Below are 19,736 nucleotides of genomic sequence, written 5' to 3'. Positions count from 1 at the left end.
GGTCTCAAAGGCTAGGAATTGTCCAGTTCCATCTGATCTCCAGGAGGGAAATACAGCCCATGGGGCGTGGAACTGGGAAGATGGCACAGAGGATTGGGGTCTAGGAGAGGGACCCGCAGCAACCTTGCTAACAAGTAATACCTAACATTCACTCAGCCCTTCCAGACACCAGGTGCTGTGGTAAGTATTTCACATGTGTTCAGCCATTTAATTCTCACAATAACTCACCTCTTAGATGAGAAAACTGAGGCCCAAACAGGTGAAACTCCCAGCCAGTAAGTAGCAGAGCCAGGCTTCAGATCCAGTTAATCTGCTTTCAATGTCCATGCTCTATCTTAGCAACTACACCATTATGACTAAATATGAAATATAAAAATATAACTACCCAGGACCAGCTGCCCTGATGGCAACACGTGAGTCAGGCTCTCTCTAATCTGTGACAGCATAAAAATTATTCATCAAAGGTAAAACCTAAAATTAAGACATGGATCAAAATACTGTGAGTTCATCACTGATTCTTTTCTTCATGATTTTCTCTCTAATAGGGAATCAAGTCCTAGTCTAGTCTCCTTGAGTGATGACGATTCAGTACCTCCTCAAAACCACCCATGGATCAGCAAGAGCTCTTGTTTAAATTCAGATAGATAGCACCATCTCTCCTCATTAATCATGGATTCTGCGTTTATAAATTCACCTGCTTGCTAAAATGTCCTTATAACCCCAAAATCGATACTGGTGGCACTTTCGTGGTCACACACAGGCAGGTACAGAACAGGGGAAGGTGGATTTGCATGATGGGCACGTTCCATCTGAGATCCGAGAAGGCCACCTCTGTCTTTTCGTTTCATCTCTCGTGCTAACAAGTGTCCTCTTCATGGTCTATTTAGTGCCATGTGTTCTGCATTTTTGTGCTTTTTGTGGTAATGTCACTGTTTAGAGTGGCCCCAAGAGGAGCGCGCCTGTCTGGCATTCCTGAGCTAAGCAGGCTGTGCTGTGCCTTACGGGGAAGGTGCCTGTGTGAGACAAGCTTGGGTGAGGCAGGAGCTGCAGTGCTGCTGGCCATGCATTCGGTGTTGACAAATCCACAAAATAGCACGTTCAGAAAAAGGAGAAGGAAATTGGCCGATTCATACATGAGGCTGTGATGGAAAGGGCTAAAGTAACATCTCTTGTGTGGGATGGAGCTGTGGAAGTGTCTTTCAACAGAAACCCACACATAAAAAAAGGTTGATGAAAATGTTGTGGCCAGAGGTTTGCAAGAGCCTAACCCGGTATTTCCCCTTTGAGTGATGACTCTGTATTCTCTAATTCAGCGCTCATGGGAGCTTTATTGGAAACAATTGCCAGGACTACCAAAAATCAACTGTGGATAGAGAGAGGGAAATGCATGCGCTTCAAATTGAAATATATAGGCATGTAATTTTATATAGATAATACATATATTTCAATCTGAGTGAAGATTCCTTCCTCTCCTCATCACCTGACCAGTGTTAGCCTCTGCCTGAAGTTCTACCCCTGAGTCACAGAGACCTACCCCGTTAAGTTAGGACTCTGAGCATGTGCAGCCACGGCCCATAGTCATGCTGGTCTGTGGTACTGGTCTCACCCTCAGACAGGCAGAGTTGGGGACATGGGTGTGACCAGGGAGGGAATCACAGGCACTGCATTGCTCTCTCCCAGAGTCACCCTTTATTGACCACCGTGATTGATGGGCTGCTGCTGCCGAAAACACCTGAAGAGCTTCAGGCTGAAAGGAAGTTCCACACTGTCCCCTACATGGTCGGAATTAACAAGCAGGAGTTTGGCTGGATTCTTCCAATGGTGAGAAGGCACAAGATTCTTGGAGGGACTCAACCATCCCCATCAGCCCTCCCGTCTCTGGTCCCAGGAGTGCTTCCCTCTCTGAGCCCCACTCTGAGTCCCTGGCAGCTGTCCCCTTCAGCAGGAGTTACCATTTCCATGGAAACCTTCTCTACGATTGCACAGTTGTCATCTGGGTGTCAAAGCCCTGGGATTCCCTCTCCCTAGATTCTCTGATTGTCTTCCTATTGAAGAATCCTGAAGTGTTCTGGGAGGGCCAGTAGAGAAAATAACTGTGCAGATGGGAAAACTGGGGGGCCTAGGGTGGGGAAGGAGTTGAGGAGTACAGAGACGCAGTCAGTCAGGGGCTTCCTGGCTTCCCACCTTGGGCTGGCTATGCATAGTTCCCCTGAAAATCACTCATGCTCTTCATCATCTCATTGGAAATATCCAAAGAAAGTGGCTTCTTGAGTTACTGTTGACTTCTAGGGAATAGTAGACATCAGGGTTTACTTGAGAGTGGAGGGTCAGAGGAAGATGAGGATGGAAAAGCTACCTAATCGGGTGCCATGATAAATACCTGGTGATAAAATAATCTATGCAGCAAACTCCAAAGACCCAAATTACCCATGACGAAACCTGCACAGGTACCCCCAAACCTCAAATAAAAGATGGAAACAAATAAATAGAAAAAGCGATTGACTTCTAGAAGTAAAGAAGGGTTCTCCTTCCAGTTGAAGATAAACAAAGCTGACCCTGGTTAAAGTTGTAGGACGGGTTTATTCAGTGACATGATTGCAATAGGGAAAACAGTCCAGCATGGACAGGACTCACATCCCCGAAACAGAAGCCTGGCAATGTTTCATAGGCCAGGTGTGCCAAGGGAAACACACTGTGGTCTGTGGGAGGGGCTTGGTCCGTGTGGCTAGGCCACCTGGATGTCTTCATCTTGGCTCACCTGGGGCAGAAACAAACTTCTCTTATCTTCAGGACAGGAAGCCATGCGTTAGACTGCAGGAAGAACCCACTGAAGTCAGCCTCTACTCCTTCCACAGGGACTGGGAAGATCAGGAGTGAGCTTCCTGAATGTTTGCATTGCAAGGAGAAGGCTCTCAGGTCCTCCAGGAAACAGGGTTGGGTGGTAGATTCACACCCTAAGGGCAGAGAAAGGGTTTGTCATTGCAGGTGTTCTAAAGTAACTGCTCTAATTGGGTTCAGTGGCCTTTCTGCTTCTGTCCAGTTTTTGGCTGGAGCAGAGTACATTGTCCTGGCAAGGTTGAGCCTTCCCAGGCAGGTATGTTAAGGATACTGGGGTCATTCTAAGGACACAGCCTTAAGCTGCTATAAGCGATGCTAGAGTTTGATCGAGTCTCTGAGTGCAGAGGTTTGGGAAGAAATGTTATGTGCATAGAGATGTGCAGTTCACCCCTCAGAAGGATTTCAGAGGTTCTACCAAAGACCAAAGCCATGAAGGCAGGATCTAAGGCTTTCAGTGTCATCTGTGACACGTGGCAGTACTTGGGAGGTCTACATCCTCTTCTCCAGAGTCCTCCATTCCACACCGACCTGGTAGAAACCTTGGCTCTCCATGTCACTGACCACTATAGGGATCCCAGACACACACACACACACACACACACACACACACACCACAAAATACTGCCACAGCTTCTCCAAAAATTTTTTCTTTTTTTTTTTTTTTGGTAATCTTTGCAATGCTTGAGTTTCTGGATATAAGCCCATTTGATTAATTGATTTTGCCCATTTCAGAAAAGACCCATGTCCTTAAAAGCCCCCCAAATTAGAGGACTTTCAGTCTGCATTGGTTTGGTTGGTTGGTCAATTTGTTTCTTCTCATTAATTCGCAATGATTCATAAATGCTTAACTTTTTTTTTTAACAGTCGATGGGCTATCCACTCTCCGAAGGGAAACTGGACCAGAAGACAGCCATGTCACTCTTGTGGAAGTCCTATCCCCTTGTTGTAAGAGTCTAAGAATCGTGGGAATTGGCTGAGACGCAGAGAGGGACAATGAGTTGCCACAAATCGTACAGCAATTAAATGGCAAAATGAAGACTGGGGCCTCAGGGTTTGCCCCATCTTTCCACCTTTCCCACTTTGCTTTCCATCCTATCAGGGAGTTGCACAGGGCTCATGAGATTCACTATTGAGGCAGGCCTTCCCAGTGGGCTGGAGAAGCAGCATCACTCACCAGGGGATTGTGGCCACTTTATTGATCTATTTCAGTACATTGCTAAGGAACTGATTCCAGAAGCCACTGAGAAATACTTAGGAGGAACAGATGACCCTGTCAAAAAGAAAGACCTGTTCCTGGACTTGATAGCAGATGTGATGTTTTGTGTCCCGTCTGTGATTGTGGCCCGGCACCACAGAGGTGAGTCCCAGAGGTCGAACAGGGGAGGGACATGGACCCTACCAGCTTCTGTATGTGACCCGCCTACCTCCCAGCATAGACAGACCTGGAAACAGCCAAGGGTCAGGCTTCAAAAGCTGATTCCATATGGCATGGCGTTAGGTTCTGTCTTATTTTGGTTTATGCCAGCCTCAGACTGAGAAAAAAAATCCAGAGGCAAGTGGTTTTTTAAGTTGGTGATCCCAGATAACTGCAATAGGGATGTGGGGAAGTGAGAGAGGAAAGAGATGGAATCCAATCCATGATGCATTGCCAAGGAGTATCCACTGTGGACAATTGGAGCTGGGAAACTCAAGGAAACACAGAGAATACAGTGCTCAGGGGCGTCCCATCTGAGTGGCAAGGGAGACAGGGTATTTGTCTCCCAGATTCTGCTTGTGATTGGTTGAAGGCTCTTGCAAGGAGTTGTTTATTCCCTGTGACTTTGACCTGCTGCACACAAGGGCAGAGTAGTCTCTTGTGACCAGACAAAGGCCTCAGGCCGGGCCCTACAGATGCTGGAGGTGGAACTCAGGCTGGCATGACCAGGAGGAAGGGATATGGGTGAGACACTGACAGCATCTGCTGCAAGGGCTTCATGCCTGGAGTTATCGTGGGACACAGGGCTGCTGTGGGACAAATATTGAAAGATGAATCGTGCGAGGTATTTAAGGTCCAAGCCGGCTGCAAACAAGTTTGTTAAGTATTGGAGCTGGATAAAAAGTGGGAGCCCTGCATGGGATCCGGAGGATTGTCCAGGACCAAGAAGGCCAAAGGGAGGAGCCAGGGCGGGTGTGGGGGAGGTGGTCTGAAGAATGGCAATGTCTGAGACTGGCTTTTGTCTATCTCGGTGTGTGCAGTAATGGGCAAGCACAGGTCCAGGGCAGGGTCTATGCAGGACCTTCTACCACTGACCCAAGGCTGTGTGGGTGGGGCGAGAAGTTAGGGATACGTGGGCTCATCTAGAGGGAATAAACAACTCATGCAAGAGCCTTCAACCAGTGTCCTTTCCTGGGTGCCAACTAGAGGGGGCTCACAGGACTCTTTCTTCCAGCTCTCATTCTCCTAGCCTGCAAGCCAGGAGATGTCCTTTCTCTAACCATGCTGGAAGGGTTTTTAAATTTGGAACTTCATAAGCATGATAAAAACTAGCTAAAGCTGATCTAACAGGTGCCCAGACACTGGTTTGCACAGGAGGGGGCCGGCGCTCATAACTCTCACTTCTTCACAGGGTCCTGATTAAACCCTATAACCAGGACCACTGCAGTTGAATCTGTTCTTTCTTAAACTTGACCTTGCCCCATACTGTGCATCTGATCTATATATAATGTTCGCATCTCCATCTTCCCATGGTTTGAGCAATACTGAACTTCTGTTTTTCATCTGATTTCCCATGACTTTCAGCGTGTTTTTTTGTCTTTTTTTTTCCCCCAGAACAACAGATTTTATCAACTTTCCCCTATTGTCGTGTCTCACACTTTTTGATAAAAATAACATTTCTGAATATAAAATTAATATGTAAAATTATAGAAAGTTTCAAAAATATGGAAACACCGAAAGAAGAAACTAGGTATCACTCGTAATTCCACTACCTAGAGGCAAGTGGTATAAATTTTTTGTGTTTTCATCTAAAGATTTTCCATGTCCTATATACTTTAAGAATCAATTTTATATTTTACTTTTGTTCATACAACACTATGTTGTGAGGATTTTCTGAATGTTGATACAAATTCATCAAAGCATTCCTTATTCCATGAAATGGCTGTATTAAATTGAATTTAATATTCCTATCCTATTATGCATTTAGCCTGGGTGCTCACACTCTGATGCTACAATAACATTGTGCTCAGCCTAATGTTCATAAGTCTCTAACCACATGTCTAAAAATTTTCTTTGGATTATTTTTAGAAGTGAACAAATATGCTGGACAATAGAAGTGTTTTAGAATTCTGAGCAAATACTGCAAAATTGCATTCCATTGCATAAGAATGTGGATTTCTTAATTTTCCCTCTCATTTGGGATGCTAAGGTTAAAAATTAACATAACACTGCCAGTTTCATAAGCCTTCCCCACCAACAAGAAGCACATCAGCCTGTTTTAATCTGTATGTCTTTCATGACTAGCCCTCTCCTTGTCTCTGCTTCTCTTATTGTGCCGAATTGTCATTACCCATATCTGTGCCCTACTTTCTTCTGAAGACTTGTGTTGTGATTGTAAGAATTGTATAAATATCAATGGCTTTAACCAAAGAGTTTTACAAAGTATGTTTTGGGCAGCATGCTGCCTGTAATAAGTTCTCTCATTCCCCAAAGCTCTTTCTTCTATGGTTGGCTCTGAGTTTCCTTGGAAAATGTTCAAGGGGCAAAGGCGAGGTCAAACCCTCCCTTTAGTAAGTTTTGCTTGACCTTGAAGCAGCCATTTAACAGGTGGATTACAGAGCCACAGAAGGATGGTATCTTCCCAAGCACGCTTCCTGCTGAGCCGAGGGTGCAGTGAAGGAGACTGACAAAGATGAGTGAATAGATTCTTCTTCATTCTCGCATTGAAATGACATGTGCGGGTGGGGCACAAGGTTAGGGTGCGTGAGCTCCCATTGTTAAATCCTTTTGTGGATGAATATTTAAGGATGTTAAGAAATAATGGCTGGAGGTGGTGGCTCATGCCAATACTCTCAGCACTTTGAGAGGCTGAAGTGGGAAGACTGTGAGGGCCTAGGATTTCAAGACCAGCCTGGGGAACATAGTGAGATCCTGTTTATACAAACACATTTAAAAAGGAAATAATTATACTACAAAATACTGAATATAATATATGGTATATATACACTACAAAATCATATCATCCCAAGTTTATATACGTGAAAGACAGGTATGCTAAAATCAAAAAGAAATATTCTGAGTGGTTGAGTTACAAGTGATATTCTAAATTTGATTGTTAAAATGGATTTTTAAATGATAGGATATGGAAAAATTTTAGAAGGAAATACAAAAAATGCATAGCCCTTGCCTCAGGTAGTGGAATTATGAGTGATATCTAGTTTTGCTTTATATGTTTCCATATTTTTGTCTCTTCTAATTATTCCTAGTTGTTTTAATCTTATTTTCCAAATTTCTTACTGTACCCAAAGGGAAGACATTGTAAATTTTCTCCACCAGCCTGGCATTGCCCTGACTCTTTCCTTCTTAGTGTCACTTCTCGGTGGGTATCATGACCAATGCAAAGTGCTGAGGCACAGGGCCAGGCGGCCCGCGAGGTAGCCCTGAAGGGGCAGTGGTGTGTGGCTCCAATAAGCCAATCATTGGGAAATTGGCATCTTCTTGGGGCTGGGACAGGAGAGCTTTGTTGCTGGGATAGGAGGGCAGAGCAGAAGGAGAGAGGACAGGGGAGAGGCAAGGCCATTACCCTTTGGTCAGCCTCTTCTTTTCTCTGCCAGGACTTTAATGCCTTAACACCCTAACACTCCCAGGCCAGGCAGGCAGCAAGACACATGGGGACAGTGAGATATAAAGCAGTGAGCGCCACAGATTCCTGAGACACAAGAGGCAGATTGTTCCCTCTCTGCGTATGTTTGTATTTAAATGGCCTCACATTCAGACACGCAACTTGGATTTGCTTCAGTCTTCTCAGGATGGGTGAGAAAAACACTGGAAATGCTCAAAACGAGGCAAAACAGAAGACACTTGTCAGGGTGGAGATGGCGTCCAAGTGAATGAATGTGAGACTGTTATCAGTGAATTGCATCCAGTGTAACCAGATGTAGAGAGATTTTCTTCTGTGAGAATTCATCAGCAGGCAAAGGGGTTTATGAGGCTGAGTCAGGGTCCCTGCACTGGCAGTTATTTTAAATGAATTGACCCAGGATTTTCACATTCGTTCATTAAACATTTGTTCATTGAGCAAATATCTGGCTCAAATTCCAGTTCCACGTCAACCAGCTATGCAGCCCGGAGCACGTCACTGAGCTTTCCTGTGACTCTGTTTCTCTACTGTGCTGACAACCCGAGGTTTCCTGCAGAGCTGGAGACCTTGGTAGCCTCCAGGTGTGTGTCGGGCAACATGAACTGAGCATGAATCCTTGTCTTCTCAGATGCTGGAGCGCCCACCTACATGTATGAGTTTCAGTATCGTCCAAGCTTCTCATCAGACATGAAACCCAAGACGGTGATAGGAGACCACGGGGACGAGCTCTTCTCTGTCTTTGGGGCTCCATTTTTAAAAGGTAATGGCTCCTTGCTGTCCGTGAGCTTGGAGTTAGGAGACCTGGGTTCCAGTGTTAGTGTCGTGAGCTTTAGCAAGTTTCTCCTCTCCTGGTCTTAGTTTCCTGATTCTCTATAACAGGGTTGAACTTCATTGGGTAGTCCCTGGGCTTCCTCCCGCTCTAACACATGTGAGGGGGGATGTATCTTCATGTGCCCTCTGCACAGACGCTCAGAATCCTGGGCTGTGTCATCAACAAGACAGATGTGGGGTGGTCTCTCGCAGGATTCACTATGACGGGGTTTAATGTCATTGGGTTGTGCCCCAGGTTCCTCCTGCTCTAACACACCTGAGGGAAGATGTGTATTCAGGTGGTCTCTGCACAGACACTCAGAATCCTGGGCTGTGTCATCAAGATAAGTGGTGGGACACATGCAGGGCCCTGCTCTAGGTTGAGAAGCCACCGATCAATTTCCCTCTCCCAGGAGTGCTGAGAATGTGACTGAGGGTGAGGTTAGAATTGGTGTTAACCCTGAGTCAGGTCTAATGTGTATCTGTTTGTCTTTCTGCCTGTCTCTAACAAAAAATCATAAACCTTTAAATTTAATACATTTAATAATTGTTAATTTATAAATCACAGGATGCATGAATTTGGAATAGGAGAGGAGACTTTATTTTTGATATGCTTTATAGCCAGCAAGGTGGCCATCCCACAGGCTGGGAAGGTGCCTCTGGCCAAGCCCAGACATAGGCTCATTGATCGAGGAGGGGTTGGGTAGCAGCTTTATGTGAGTGGATTTGCTAAACACACATGTTCAACAGGTTACAGGGGGAGCAATGGATATTCATGAAGACAGTCTTGACACATGTGTATTAAACATGCATGTAACATGGCCCATGTTCACCTGGTAGTGGAGACCTAATATTTAAATATATTATAATTAGGGCCTATAAGTCCAAAGATCTTCTCAGGACATAAAGCCCAGCAAGTGAGCAGCCTCTGTACACCGGCCAGGTCCAGTGCGTGGTTGGTGATGTTCTTATCTGGAGAAAGTTACTGAAATCAGTCTCTTATGCAATCAAAGCCATAGTTAAGACTGGAGAGTCAGGGTTCTGTTTGTCTGCGTATCCCAGCTGCAGCTGTTGTAATTGTTTTCATTTTGCTTAAGTCCAAGCCAGTGCTTATTTAGCTGCCAGAGAAACAGAAGCACCTCGTGGCAGTGAGAACAGAGTGGATTCTTTAAGGGGAGAGATATAGGCCAGAACCCTTGCCCGATGTGGCCTTAGGTCTCATTTTTAATTTGGTGTCTTATTGCCACAAAGAGAGTGTTCTGTCAGAATGACGACCTTTATTTTATTGCTGATGCTGGTCAGTGGTGTCTAAACCACAAAAGAGACGGAATATTATGAGGCGTGTCTGACCTCCTGTCCGTTCCCAGGCAGGAACACAGTTGAAGGATTTTCTGGACTCTCCTTAGCCCAGAGAGGGTCTGTTCGGTCAGCTGGGGGTGTTAGGGTTTTATTTTCAGTTTACATTATACAATATTTTAAAAAGTCCTCTCACAGTGTCTTCTAAACCTTAACTCTCAGCAGTTACAGATCACATGGGACTCACCCCATGGCTGCTCAGAACACACCAGCGCCTCTGGGCATCTGACTGTGCATGCTTAGGAGCCTTGCAGTTCTGTTGTTTTCTAGAATGTGAATTGTGGGTGTGTGCCGGGGAGTCAGAAAAGACCCAAGAGAGAGCAACCCTGGGAGGTGGGGCTGCCATAGAGGAAACCCTGGGATGTGGCATTGCCTGTGACCCTGAGGGGGGAGGAGGCAGACAAGGGTCACAGGAGAGAAAGGCAGCCAGCACATGGAATGACGCATGCCCATTGCTGAGCCCTAAGTCAGATATACTCAAAGGTAAAGTACACACAGATCCACCAGGATCTTTTAAAATTGCAGACCTCAGCTCAGTGGGTGTGAAGCATTCGCCAAGACTGTGTTTCTAGCAGGCTCCCACGTGATGTTGATGCTGCAGGTCTGCAGATTACACTTTGTGTCACAAAGGCTGTTTTTCTTCTTCCCCACAGAGGGTGCCTCAGAAGAGGAGATCAGACTCAGCAAGATGGTGATGAAATTCTGGGCCAACTTTGCTCGCAATGGGTGAGGCTCTTGGCAAAGACAGAGCAGGACTGGTGAAGGCGGGGAGCGGGCTGAACATGCCTATTGGGAAGGGGCAGCTTCTAAGGTTCTAGTGATCAAACTCCTGACACTGTGACCATAGCACTCTGACAATGAGAGCTATCCACAAATGGAGAGGCCACTCCCAGAGATAGTCAGCTCCCCATCTTGGGAGGTATACAAGCCTCTTGACAGAGATAACTTGGGCATCCTCGCACATCTCAGAAGATTGTTAGGAACACACAGCAGCTGTGGGGCAATTCTATTTCATTCTGTTTCCAGAAACCCCAATGGGGAAGGGCTGCCCCCCTGGCCAGAGTACAATCAGGAGGAAGGGTACCTGCAGATTGGTGCCAACACCCAGGTGGCCCAGAAGCTGAAGGACAAGGAAGTGGCTTTCTGGACCAAACTCTTTGCCAAGAAGGCAGTGGAGACCCCTCCCCAGACAGAACACATTGAGCTATGAATAGAAGATCCAGCCAGCCTCGGGGACCTGGAAGAGCAAAACTGGGGTCTTTTGTGAAAGGGATTGCAGGTTCAGAAGGCATCTTACCGTGGCTGGGGAATTGTCTGGTGGCGGGGGGCAGGGGGCAGAGGCCATGAAGAAGGAAGTTTTGTATTTGTGATCTCAGCTTTGGGAATAAAGTATCTTTTGAAGGCCAAATTAGTGCTTGTGTCTTGTACTGGAGATTAATCCATTGTCCTCAGAGACAGAATGATGCTGAAATAGGCAATGTGAGAAGGAAGGTGGCTCTTCTGGGGATGACCAGGCCTCAGGACGAGCAGAGCCCAGAGGGCTCAGCCATGGATGGTGCTCAGGGGAGCTCTGGGCCTGTTGCATGTTTCTGGGTCCCCAGCAATTTCCAACAATAGGAGTTGGGATGGCCAGAGTGTAGCATCCAGACCCTCTCTTTGGAACTGATTGTGGAAATGGAAGTGGCCCAGGCTGAGAATGTGCCTAGATCAGGGAAGAGGGAGACATGCTGAGGTGATCCTGTGGTACTGTTGCATGGCATTTGCTGACCCTTGCACAGGCCTACAACACCTTTCTGAGTATGTGCACTATCCTCTCAAAACCCCCCATGAGGCTGTGTCTTCCAACAACTGGTCTAAACTCCTTCTGTAGCCTGGACCACTTCTGGTGTGGGCAGTGACCACTTTGGAGTAGGTCTCCAGAGGGTCATCCTAATACTGTGTCTTTCAGAATCCCACGGGTGATTTCTGGATTCTGTTAGTACGTAGAAAACTCTAAAGCATGTCAAAACCGCCTTATCAGCAAGAGGAAGCTGGATTGTCCTCAAAATCATAACTTTTCCTACATGAAAGAGCTGAAGTTGCAAGGCACATGGTTCCCTTGAAATGGAAGGGAAGACAAGCACTAAGGGGGAGCGGTGTGATGTGAACACTGGCTTACTTCTCACCTGCAGGCAGGAGACGGGGTGACCATAATGAGTGGAAATACTCTATGAATTTTAATCAGTGCTGAAGGCCCAGTGTGGGCCACTGTGAGAGTATATCTCTGGGAACCATGGACCCATGAGGAGGTTGACTCCCATCACATACTCTACTCCATTTGTGTCTATCAGAGCCCATGAGAAAGATTAGGGTAGATAGTAAGACTGGAGAAAATCTGCCTTCAGGAATGCAGGCATGAACCCCGCTCACACCCTTCACCCCTAAAGAACAAAAGCCTTCAACTATTGCGGAATGGCCAGCAAATCTTGTCCTCCTCAAGGTACTGGTAGAGACATATTGAGGTTGAAGATAAGAAATCTTTTAAAACTCTGTAGCCCTGGGAGATGAATAGGGAGACATCTTGGGCCCAGATTATTGGTGTTTTACCCCTGGGGATGGTCAATATCTCAGACAAAGCTCCATCTCCAACAGCAAGAAACGAAGGTCCTACATAAGGTGGAGTCTGGAGCACGACAAGTGAAGGCATTCCTGGCTGTTACCATGGAGTTAGCATTTCCCAGGTAAAAGAAATGTACTGCAGGGGGAGATAGCAAAGCATGCAGTGCAACCATCTAGTAAAAGCAGGTGCACAGGAAAGAACTAAAGCTGAGAGTGGAACAAGGTATTAGGAAAATCCTTCAGAAAGCCAGCCCTTACACAAGCACACTAGAACAAGCACAAGGAAGCACTGGAAGCATTTGAAACAGATGGTGCATTCAGGATACCCATAGCAACAACAAAGCTCTTCCCTGATCACCACACTCGAAATACACACACACACACACACACACACACACACACACACACATGTGCACACATAAAATCAGTGTAGCAGCAGAAGAAAAGATATGTCCATTTCCTGTCACGGATACTACTTACTTCAGTTTCAACTCGCTTACCCATGATGTCAAGTATTGAATTCAAAATCACAAACCTTATAAAGGAAGCAAAACCTATTAACAAGAGACAAAACAGTTGGGCACAGTGGTGCATGCCTGTAGTCCCAGCTACTTAGGAGGCTGATGCAGGAGGATTGCTTGAACCTGTGAGTTCAAGGCTGTAGTGCACTGTAATTGCACCTATGAACAACCATCTGCACTCTAACCATGGTATTATGGTGAAATAGCATCTCTTAGAGTGAGAGAGAGAGAGAGAGAGACAAACAAAACAATCAACAGAACCAGATTCAGAGATAACATAGGTGTTAGACTAACAGACTGGGATTTTAAAATAACTATGTGGAATACTTCCATGAACATATGGGTAGTTTCAGCAGAGAGGTAGAAACTATGAGAAAGAAGCAAATAGAAATGTTAGAAATGAAAAAAATATAGTAACAGAAATTAGAAATGCGTCTAATGGATTCATCAGTAGATCTGACACAGCTAAGGAATGAATGAGTGCAGCTGAAGACAGGTCAATAAATATTACCCAACTTAAAACGAGGAAAATCAGTGAAAAATAAAAACCAGAGAATCAAAGAACTGAGAGATAATATCTAATGGTCCAACATATGCATAGCTGGAATCCCAGAAAGAGAAGACAGATCAAGCAGAAGAAAATATTTGAAGAGATAATGGCTGAGAATTTTCCAAAACTAATGAAAAACATCAACGCACAGGTCCAAGAGCTTGGAAATCCCCAAGCAGGATTCAACAACACCACCGCCAACAACGACGACAGCAACAACAACATACACATTTAGACACACACTGAGAAAATATTGAAGGCAGCCAGAGGAAAAAGATATTGCATACAAAGAAAGGGATTAGAGCAGACTTCTCTTTGGAAACTATGTAAGCCAAAAAATAATGGAGTGACATCTTTAAAGTATTCAAAGGAAAAAAATCTTTCAGAATTCTACATCCAGCAAAAACACTGCTCAAAAAATACAGGGAAAAATGTTTTCAGATGAACAACAGAGAGAATTTATAATTACATACTTGTGCTACCAAAAATATAAAAGGAAATTTTTCATGCAGAAGTTATATGATACAGACAAAAACTTAGGGCAGTGATCATGGGAACCCTCAGCTAGTAGCCAGTTCCTCAGAAGCACAGGTTAGTGCAGGACAGGCCTCCCTCTTTTCTCACTTGCAGTTCTCAAGAATAAATGTAGAATGTGCTAGGATGCAACGTCCTGACATGGGGGGACACGGAGGGACTGGCCATCACAGCCCCGGCTCTGTCCAGTCCCTCCCCGGGAACAAGATGTTCTTCAACACTCTAGCCCAGCATGTTATGGTTCCCCCAAAGTATGAAACCCTGGGTGGGCTGTCTTCACAGCCCCGCAGCTGCAGTACAAGCAGGGCATGCGCAGCTAAGATTCCATCTGCCCCAGGAAGCCTTTTGTTGTCCATTGCTGCCTATGGTGGGAGTTTCCGAACTCTTATTCCTCCCTCAAACTGAGATTGAATGCCTTCCTGCTCCAAGTAAAAATGCAGCTTCATAGATTTGTTGGGTGTTGGGCTGTTGTGTCACACCAGATCCAGAGAGGCTTATAACAGGCCTGTGGTGAACCTGCTTCACAGTTACAACCAGGACTTGCGACTGGTCTCTGACATGGGGGCGTTCTTGTGGGACTGAGCCCTTAAGTTGTGGGATCTGGCGCTGCCTCCAGGCAGATGGTGTCAGATGGGACTGCATTAGGGAATGCTCAGGGGGCGTGCACTGGAGAATTGGTGTGTGGGAAAAGCCCACATCTGGTGTCAGAGCTGAAGTACTGAGGTTGGCGGAGCGTGGAGAGGAAAAACAGTTGGGTTTTTAAGTTCGTGAGTTTTAGACTGGTCCAGGGAAGAGGAAAGAGATGGACCCTTTGCAGAAAAATGCTAGGTAGATGGAGTTTGCTGAACACTTCTGACATGCCAGGTACTGGATCGGATTTGTGTTAGAGGCTGGGGAGGACCCTGAGCCAGAAGGCATTTAATCTCAGTTTGAAAGAGGAATAAGATTTGGAAACTCCCACCCAAACAGCCCATGCGTGATGACGACTGTAGAGACTGAAAGAGCCAAGAGACGAGGCTTGATGCTGTCCCTGGATGTGTCAGCCAAGGCGTCCGCACCACCATGGGGACATTGCTGGGAGCCTGGGCCTGAGGTTGTGGTTCTGAGTCTGTCCTGGAAGCAGGGTGGCTATCTGACACTGCCCACAAGGGGGCACCAGAGACTCGCTGCCAAATGGGCGCCCTTGGCCAGAATGAGGACCCTGCAATTAGAAACCAGGACAGGCCCAGACAGGGATTTCAAACACTGCTGTGGGTGAGAAGGCAGTACTGCTTGGCACCTAAAGACTCAGACTCTAGATCCAGGCTGCGCAGCTTCATATTCCAGCATTGTGACCAGGGCCGGCTGGTTTCCTGGGCCTGAGGCCTGTGCAGTCACAGGGCCCTGCTGTCAGGAGGGCTGTCTGTGGCTTTAATGCTGTGCTCCTGCTGTCCTGAAATTCTTCAAAATTGTTAGAATGAGCATCCTGCATTTTTTTGTGTGTGTTTGTTTGCCCAGCAAATTCCACAGCAGGTCCTGTCTGTCACTTTCCAGCCCAGTTTTCTTGGGCCTTGTGGTGACGTTCACGTGGTTGATACCAAGTGAACTGCTCGTAGGTTTCTGTGAAGACTCTCTGAGTTACAATGGAGAGTATTTTATCATCAAACACATAATAACTATGCAGTGAGTTTTACTTACTGACTTTTACTTACTTCTATTACTGCTATTTCTTTCTTTCTTTCTTTCTTTCTTTCTTTCTTTCTTTCTTTCTTTCTTTCTCTTTCTTTCTTTCTTTCTTTCTCTTTCTTTTCTTTCTTCCCTCCTTTCTTTCTTTTCTTTTCTTTTCTTTTCTTTTCTTTTCTTTTCTTTTCTGATGGAGTTTTGCTCTTGTTGCCCAGGCTGGAGTGCAGTGGCGCAATCTTGGCTCACTGCCACCTCCACCTCCCCGGTTCAAGTGATTCTCCTGCCTCAGCCTCCCGACTAGCTGGGATTACAGGCACCCATCACCACACCTGGCTAACTTTTGTATTTTTAGTAGACATGGGGTTTCAGCATATTGGCCAGGTTGGTCTCGAACTCCTGACCTCAAGTGATCCACCCACCTCGGCCTCCCAAAGTGTGGGATTTTATTATAGAGTTCAAGGGTACCATGGACTGTTCAACAAAGGCCAATGTGCACTTCCCTGGGTACAGATCCATCTGCTGGGCAGCTCTCAGTCCATCCACCAGGTCGCATTGCACAGCACTTCTTGGGGAGCCCCAGAATGAGTTTGACCTTGGTCCTGACCCAAGGATCCCACGGTCTGACAGGTGAGGCCTCTGGGCTGCAGCTAACCGACCCCTGCTCTGTAGTGTCTCCCCCTCTCTCTGGACCAGAAGGAAAAAATATGCTGTTTCTTCCCTGCGCTGAGGCTCAAGGATCTCTGGGACGCCGTCTCGGACAGGACCACCCGGTGTGGTATGAGGATTCTGCACTGGGTCTGTGGTCAGCTTTCTCATGGTAAGCTTTGAATTTTCCTCCAGCGACCAAGGAGGAAGCACCCAGGCTTTCTTATCAGCTTTCCAAGTGTCAGCAAGAAGGGACAAGGGAAGGCTGAGACTTAAAATCCACCAGGAATCGAACACTGAAAAGTGAGTTTGGACTCACTATGACACAGCATTAGGTTGGGTTTTGTGTTTTCTTTAATCTAATCTGAAAATCATTTTTAATTGGTGTGTTTACATCATTTTTGTTTAATATAATTATTGATATGATTGGATTAAAATCTGTCATTTCAGGGGTACTTTTTCATTTGTTCCTGTGTCTTTGTTCTTCTCCTCTCTGCTTGCTTGTGTAGCGAGTATTTATGATTTCATGTTATCTCAACTATTGTGTTATTATTCCTATCTCTTTTTAAAATTATTGATTGGTTTTCCTGGGTATACAATATACATATTTGGTTAATCACCTTCTACCTTCAGATAAAACCAATTACACAAAGTGTAAGAATCTTATGAAAGTGTACTTCAAATACCTGTCTCTTGTCTTTCCTATTATTTTTATCGTATATTTTATTCTTACATATGATCAAAATCCACAGCTCATTGGTGCTATTTTTGCTTTAAACAGTAATTAAATAAGAGGAAAAATAGCTTACATTGCCTTTATTTTTAAGTTCTATGTAGAGCTTCACTTCTTTGATGAATAGCGAAGTTTTCTTCCTGTATCATATACCTTCTCCATAAAGAATTTCCTTTTATATTTTTGGTATCACAAGTATGTAATCACAAATTTTCTCCACTGTTCATCTGAAAACATTTTTCCTTTTATATTTTGAGCAGTGTTTTTGCTGGAGCTTGGAGCCTGCATCGGCGTGGGCAGGCACATAGATGTTCAGGTACAGGCAGTCTTCTGACGCGCCGATATTGGGGTAATGCACCTTGAGCATGTGTTGATCTAAGAGCAGCCACTGTGAGTTCTGGAGGCACCTTGGAGAAGGAGAGGAGAGAACCGTCAGAAAAAGTTATCAGCAAACTTGCCTGGGAAGGGCCAGTTCCTCTGAGAGCAGGGAGGCCTGGCCGTCTCCTCTGCCTGAGCAGAAGAGGCAGCTACTGGTACAAAGTCCAATCATGCCCAAACCCCCATGGTTTCCAAAACAAACAAGCAAGCAAATTATAACTCTCTCTGATCTGGTTCCTGGCTAGGAAAGCACATAGTGTAGAATAATTGCACCATTACCCCCCACCACCCTCCCATGCTTACACCACCCTCCTATGCCACCACCATAATATAGACACACATAACAAACCAAGCTGGCCCAACAATTCCCCAAACTGTAGAGGGCAGGACACAGTCGAATAACAAGGGCTTTGCCCCTGTGCCTCCCTCTTCTGTCCCCAGAAGAGCAAAGGAACATTTCCAGTCCTCTGTACCTGGAACCAAACGGGATAGACTCCCGCACCCAGGCTTTGCTCAAGCCGGGCCCTCTGCCTCGACTGCTCTCTCCCCACATCTGCGTGCTCACATCCTTCCCTTTGTTTCAGATTCACTCCAACTTGCCACCTCCTCCCAAAAGCCTTCTGAGATTTCTCCAGTTCTACCATACCTCTTCTTTTTAAACACCCACCTACTTTGTGTTCTTTCCCAGAACTTGTCCTAAGCTTGTGCGTGTGCGTTATCATCATCCGCAGCTCAGCTGTGAGCACCTGAAAGTCTACGAGTCTGTTTTAGTCACCTCTGTACCTCAGAGCACCAGCAGAGCATGATACACCGTAAGATTAAGTGAGGCTGTAATGTGAATGCTTCTACCATACTGTGTGCACAATCAATGCTAGTTGTTTTCGTAATAGAATAGTGTGCAATATCGCTGCTCGTCTTCTCCTGACAGGTGTTCATGCCTCCTTGCCCCTTTTGTATGTTGTTGATCAGGCCTCAGTGCTTTCAGAAAAGCCATCTCTGACCTCCCATCCAAGCTGGGCCAGGTGGCGCTTTGTTTCCCCTCAGCGCCCTTCTCTGACACCCTAGTGGTTGCCCTTCCCATCTTATATTTTAACTGTCAATTACTGTTTACATTCCTGCCACCATCACCCCTCTGCATGCTTTCTGAGGACAGGTGTGACTCATCCCCTGCCATGTCCCCAGGCCTAATGGAGAGCCAGTTATCATGTTGGTTCTCAATGAATATTAGTTGGGTGAATGAATGAATGCACACAACAAATGAGTTTCAGCTTGATGTCCTCAGTCCTTGGACCACATGGGGTCACCTTCTGTGGCTTAGGGAATATCCTGGCACCAAAATTTCTTCTGCCAGGAATCCATGTGGCCCAACCTGAGAGCTTGACAGAATCTAAAGAGGTGGAAGATTCTAGGGGGATTTTCAAGTCTCACTGCCCACCCAGTAAGTCTCACCTCACCCCTCCACAATTAACCTGGTAACTGGTTACCTACCCGAGCTTGAAAATCTGCAGTGACCAGGAGCTCCTTACCTCCCAGAGTCCCTGTGTCACAGAGACACGTCCACATGTTCATTCCACGGGTATTTATGGAGTTCACCATGGGCCAGGTATTGCATCAGGCATAGTTTTGACAGCTGGAGCTGACACCCTTCTAGTGTGGTTCTTGTCAATAAAGCCCCACCCAGTCTGACCATAGAGTCCAGGCTTGGGTGAAAGGTCACAAGAAGATACCTAGACAGTCCCTTCTGATCAAACGACTCAGTAAACCCATCTCAGCACTTTCGGAAAACCTGGCTGGTGATCAGAGTCTCTAGAGAGAGTTCAGATAATAGTTTCCTGGGTTCAGCTTGAGATATTCTGATTCAGAAAGTTCAGAAGGGAGCTTGGAGAATCGGCATATTTTTAAAGATGCCTCCAGCGTCCTGGCCATCAGTCGGTTTAGGAGTCAGGAGATTACCGAACCACTGGCCCGAGGCTCAAGCCCTCTCTTTCCCTCCTCCCCCATCCACGCCAACCCCTCTTCTTTCTCACTAGGCTGCATGACCTGCATTCCTGCCACTCCCAGAGCCACAAGCCACCCGTGGGCCCAAACCTGGTCTTACAAATTAGGGTAGGAGGTGGCTTCTCGCAAGTTATCCCAGGGCGATGCAGGCTGAGGGTTCATAAATCGCAGGGGTCCCAGCGGGGGAGCAGCAAAGGGTACTCAGAGGAACACATTCACAGGCACAGGGCTTCCCAGCACGGTGACTTGCTTGCCCTGAATCCATCCCAGCCTGGTGT

General features: G+C 46.2%; 1 protein-coding gene across 2 annotated transcripts in view; it reads left to right on the top strand.

The window, feature by feature from the left end:
• The window catches only part of LOC112613977 (liver carboxylesterase 1), a 35,758-nt gene extending 24,529 nt beyond the window's left edge, over window positions 1–11,229 (top strand). For both annotated transcript variants that reach the window (XM_025369957.1, XM_025369958.1), the window contains exons 9-14: window positions 1,681–1,821; window positions 3,703–3,783; window positions 4,048–4,195; window positions 8,302–8,433; window positions 10,493–10,565; window positions 10,866–11,229. In XM_025369957.1, coding sequence (XP_025225742.1) covers window positions 1,681–1,821; window positions 3,703–3,783; window positions 4,048–4,195; window positions 8,302–8,433; window positions 10,493–10,565; window positions 10,866–11,049 — 759 coding nt within the window. In that variant the 3' untranslated portion in view covers window positions 11,050–11,229. The remainder of the gene's footprint in view (window positions 1–1,680; window positions 1,822–3,702; window positions 3,784–4,047; window positions 4,196–8,301; window positions 8,434–10,492; window positions 10,566–10,865) is intronic.
• The last annotated feature ends 8,507 nt before the right edge of the window (window positions 11,230–19,736 follow it).

This window comes from Theropithecus gelada, chromosome 20 (genome assembly GCF_003255815.1).
Source record: "Theropithecus gelada isolate Dixy chromosome 20, Tgel_1.0, whole genome shotgun sequence".
Classification (NCBI taxonomy): Eukaryota; Metazoa; Chordata; class Mammalia; order Primates; family Cercopithecidae; genus Theropithecus; species Theropithecus gelada.
Note: the sequence above shows the minus strand (reverse complement) of the source record. Positions and strands in the feature narration are given on the sequence as shown.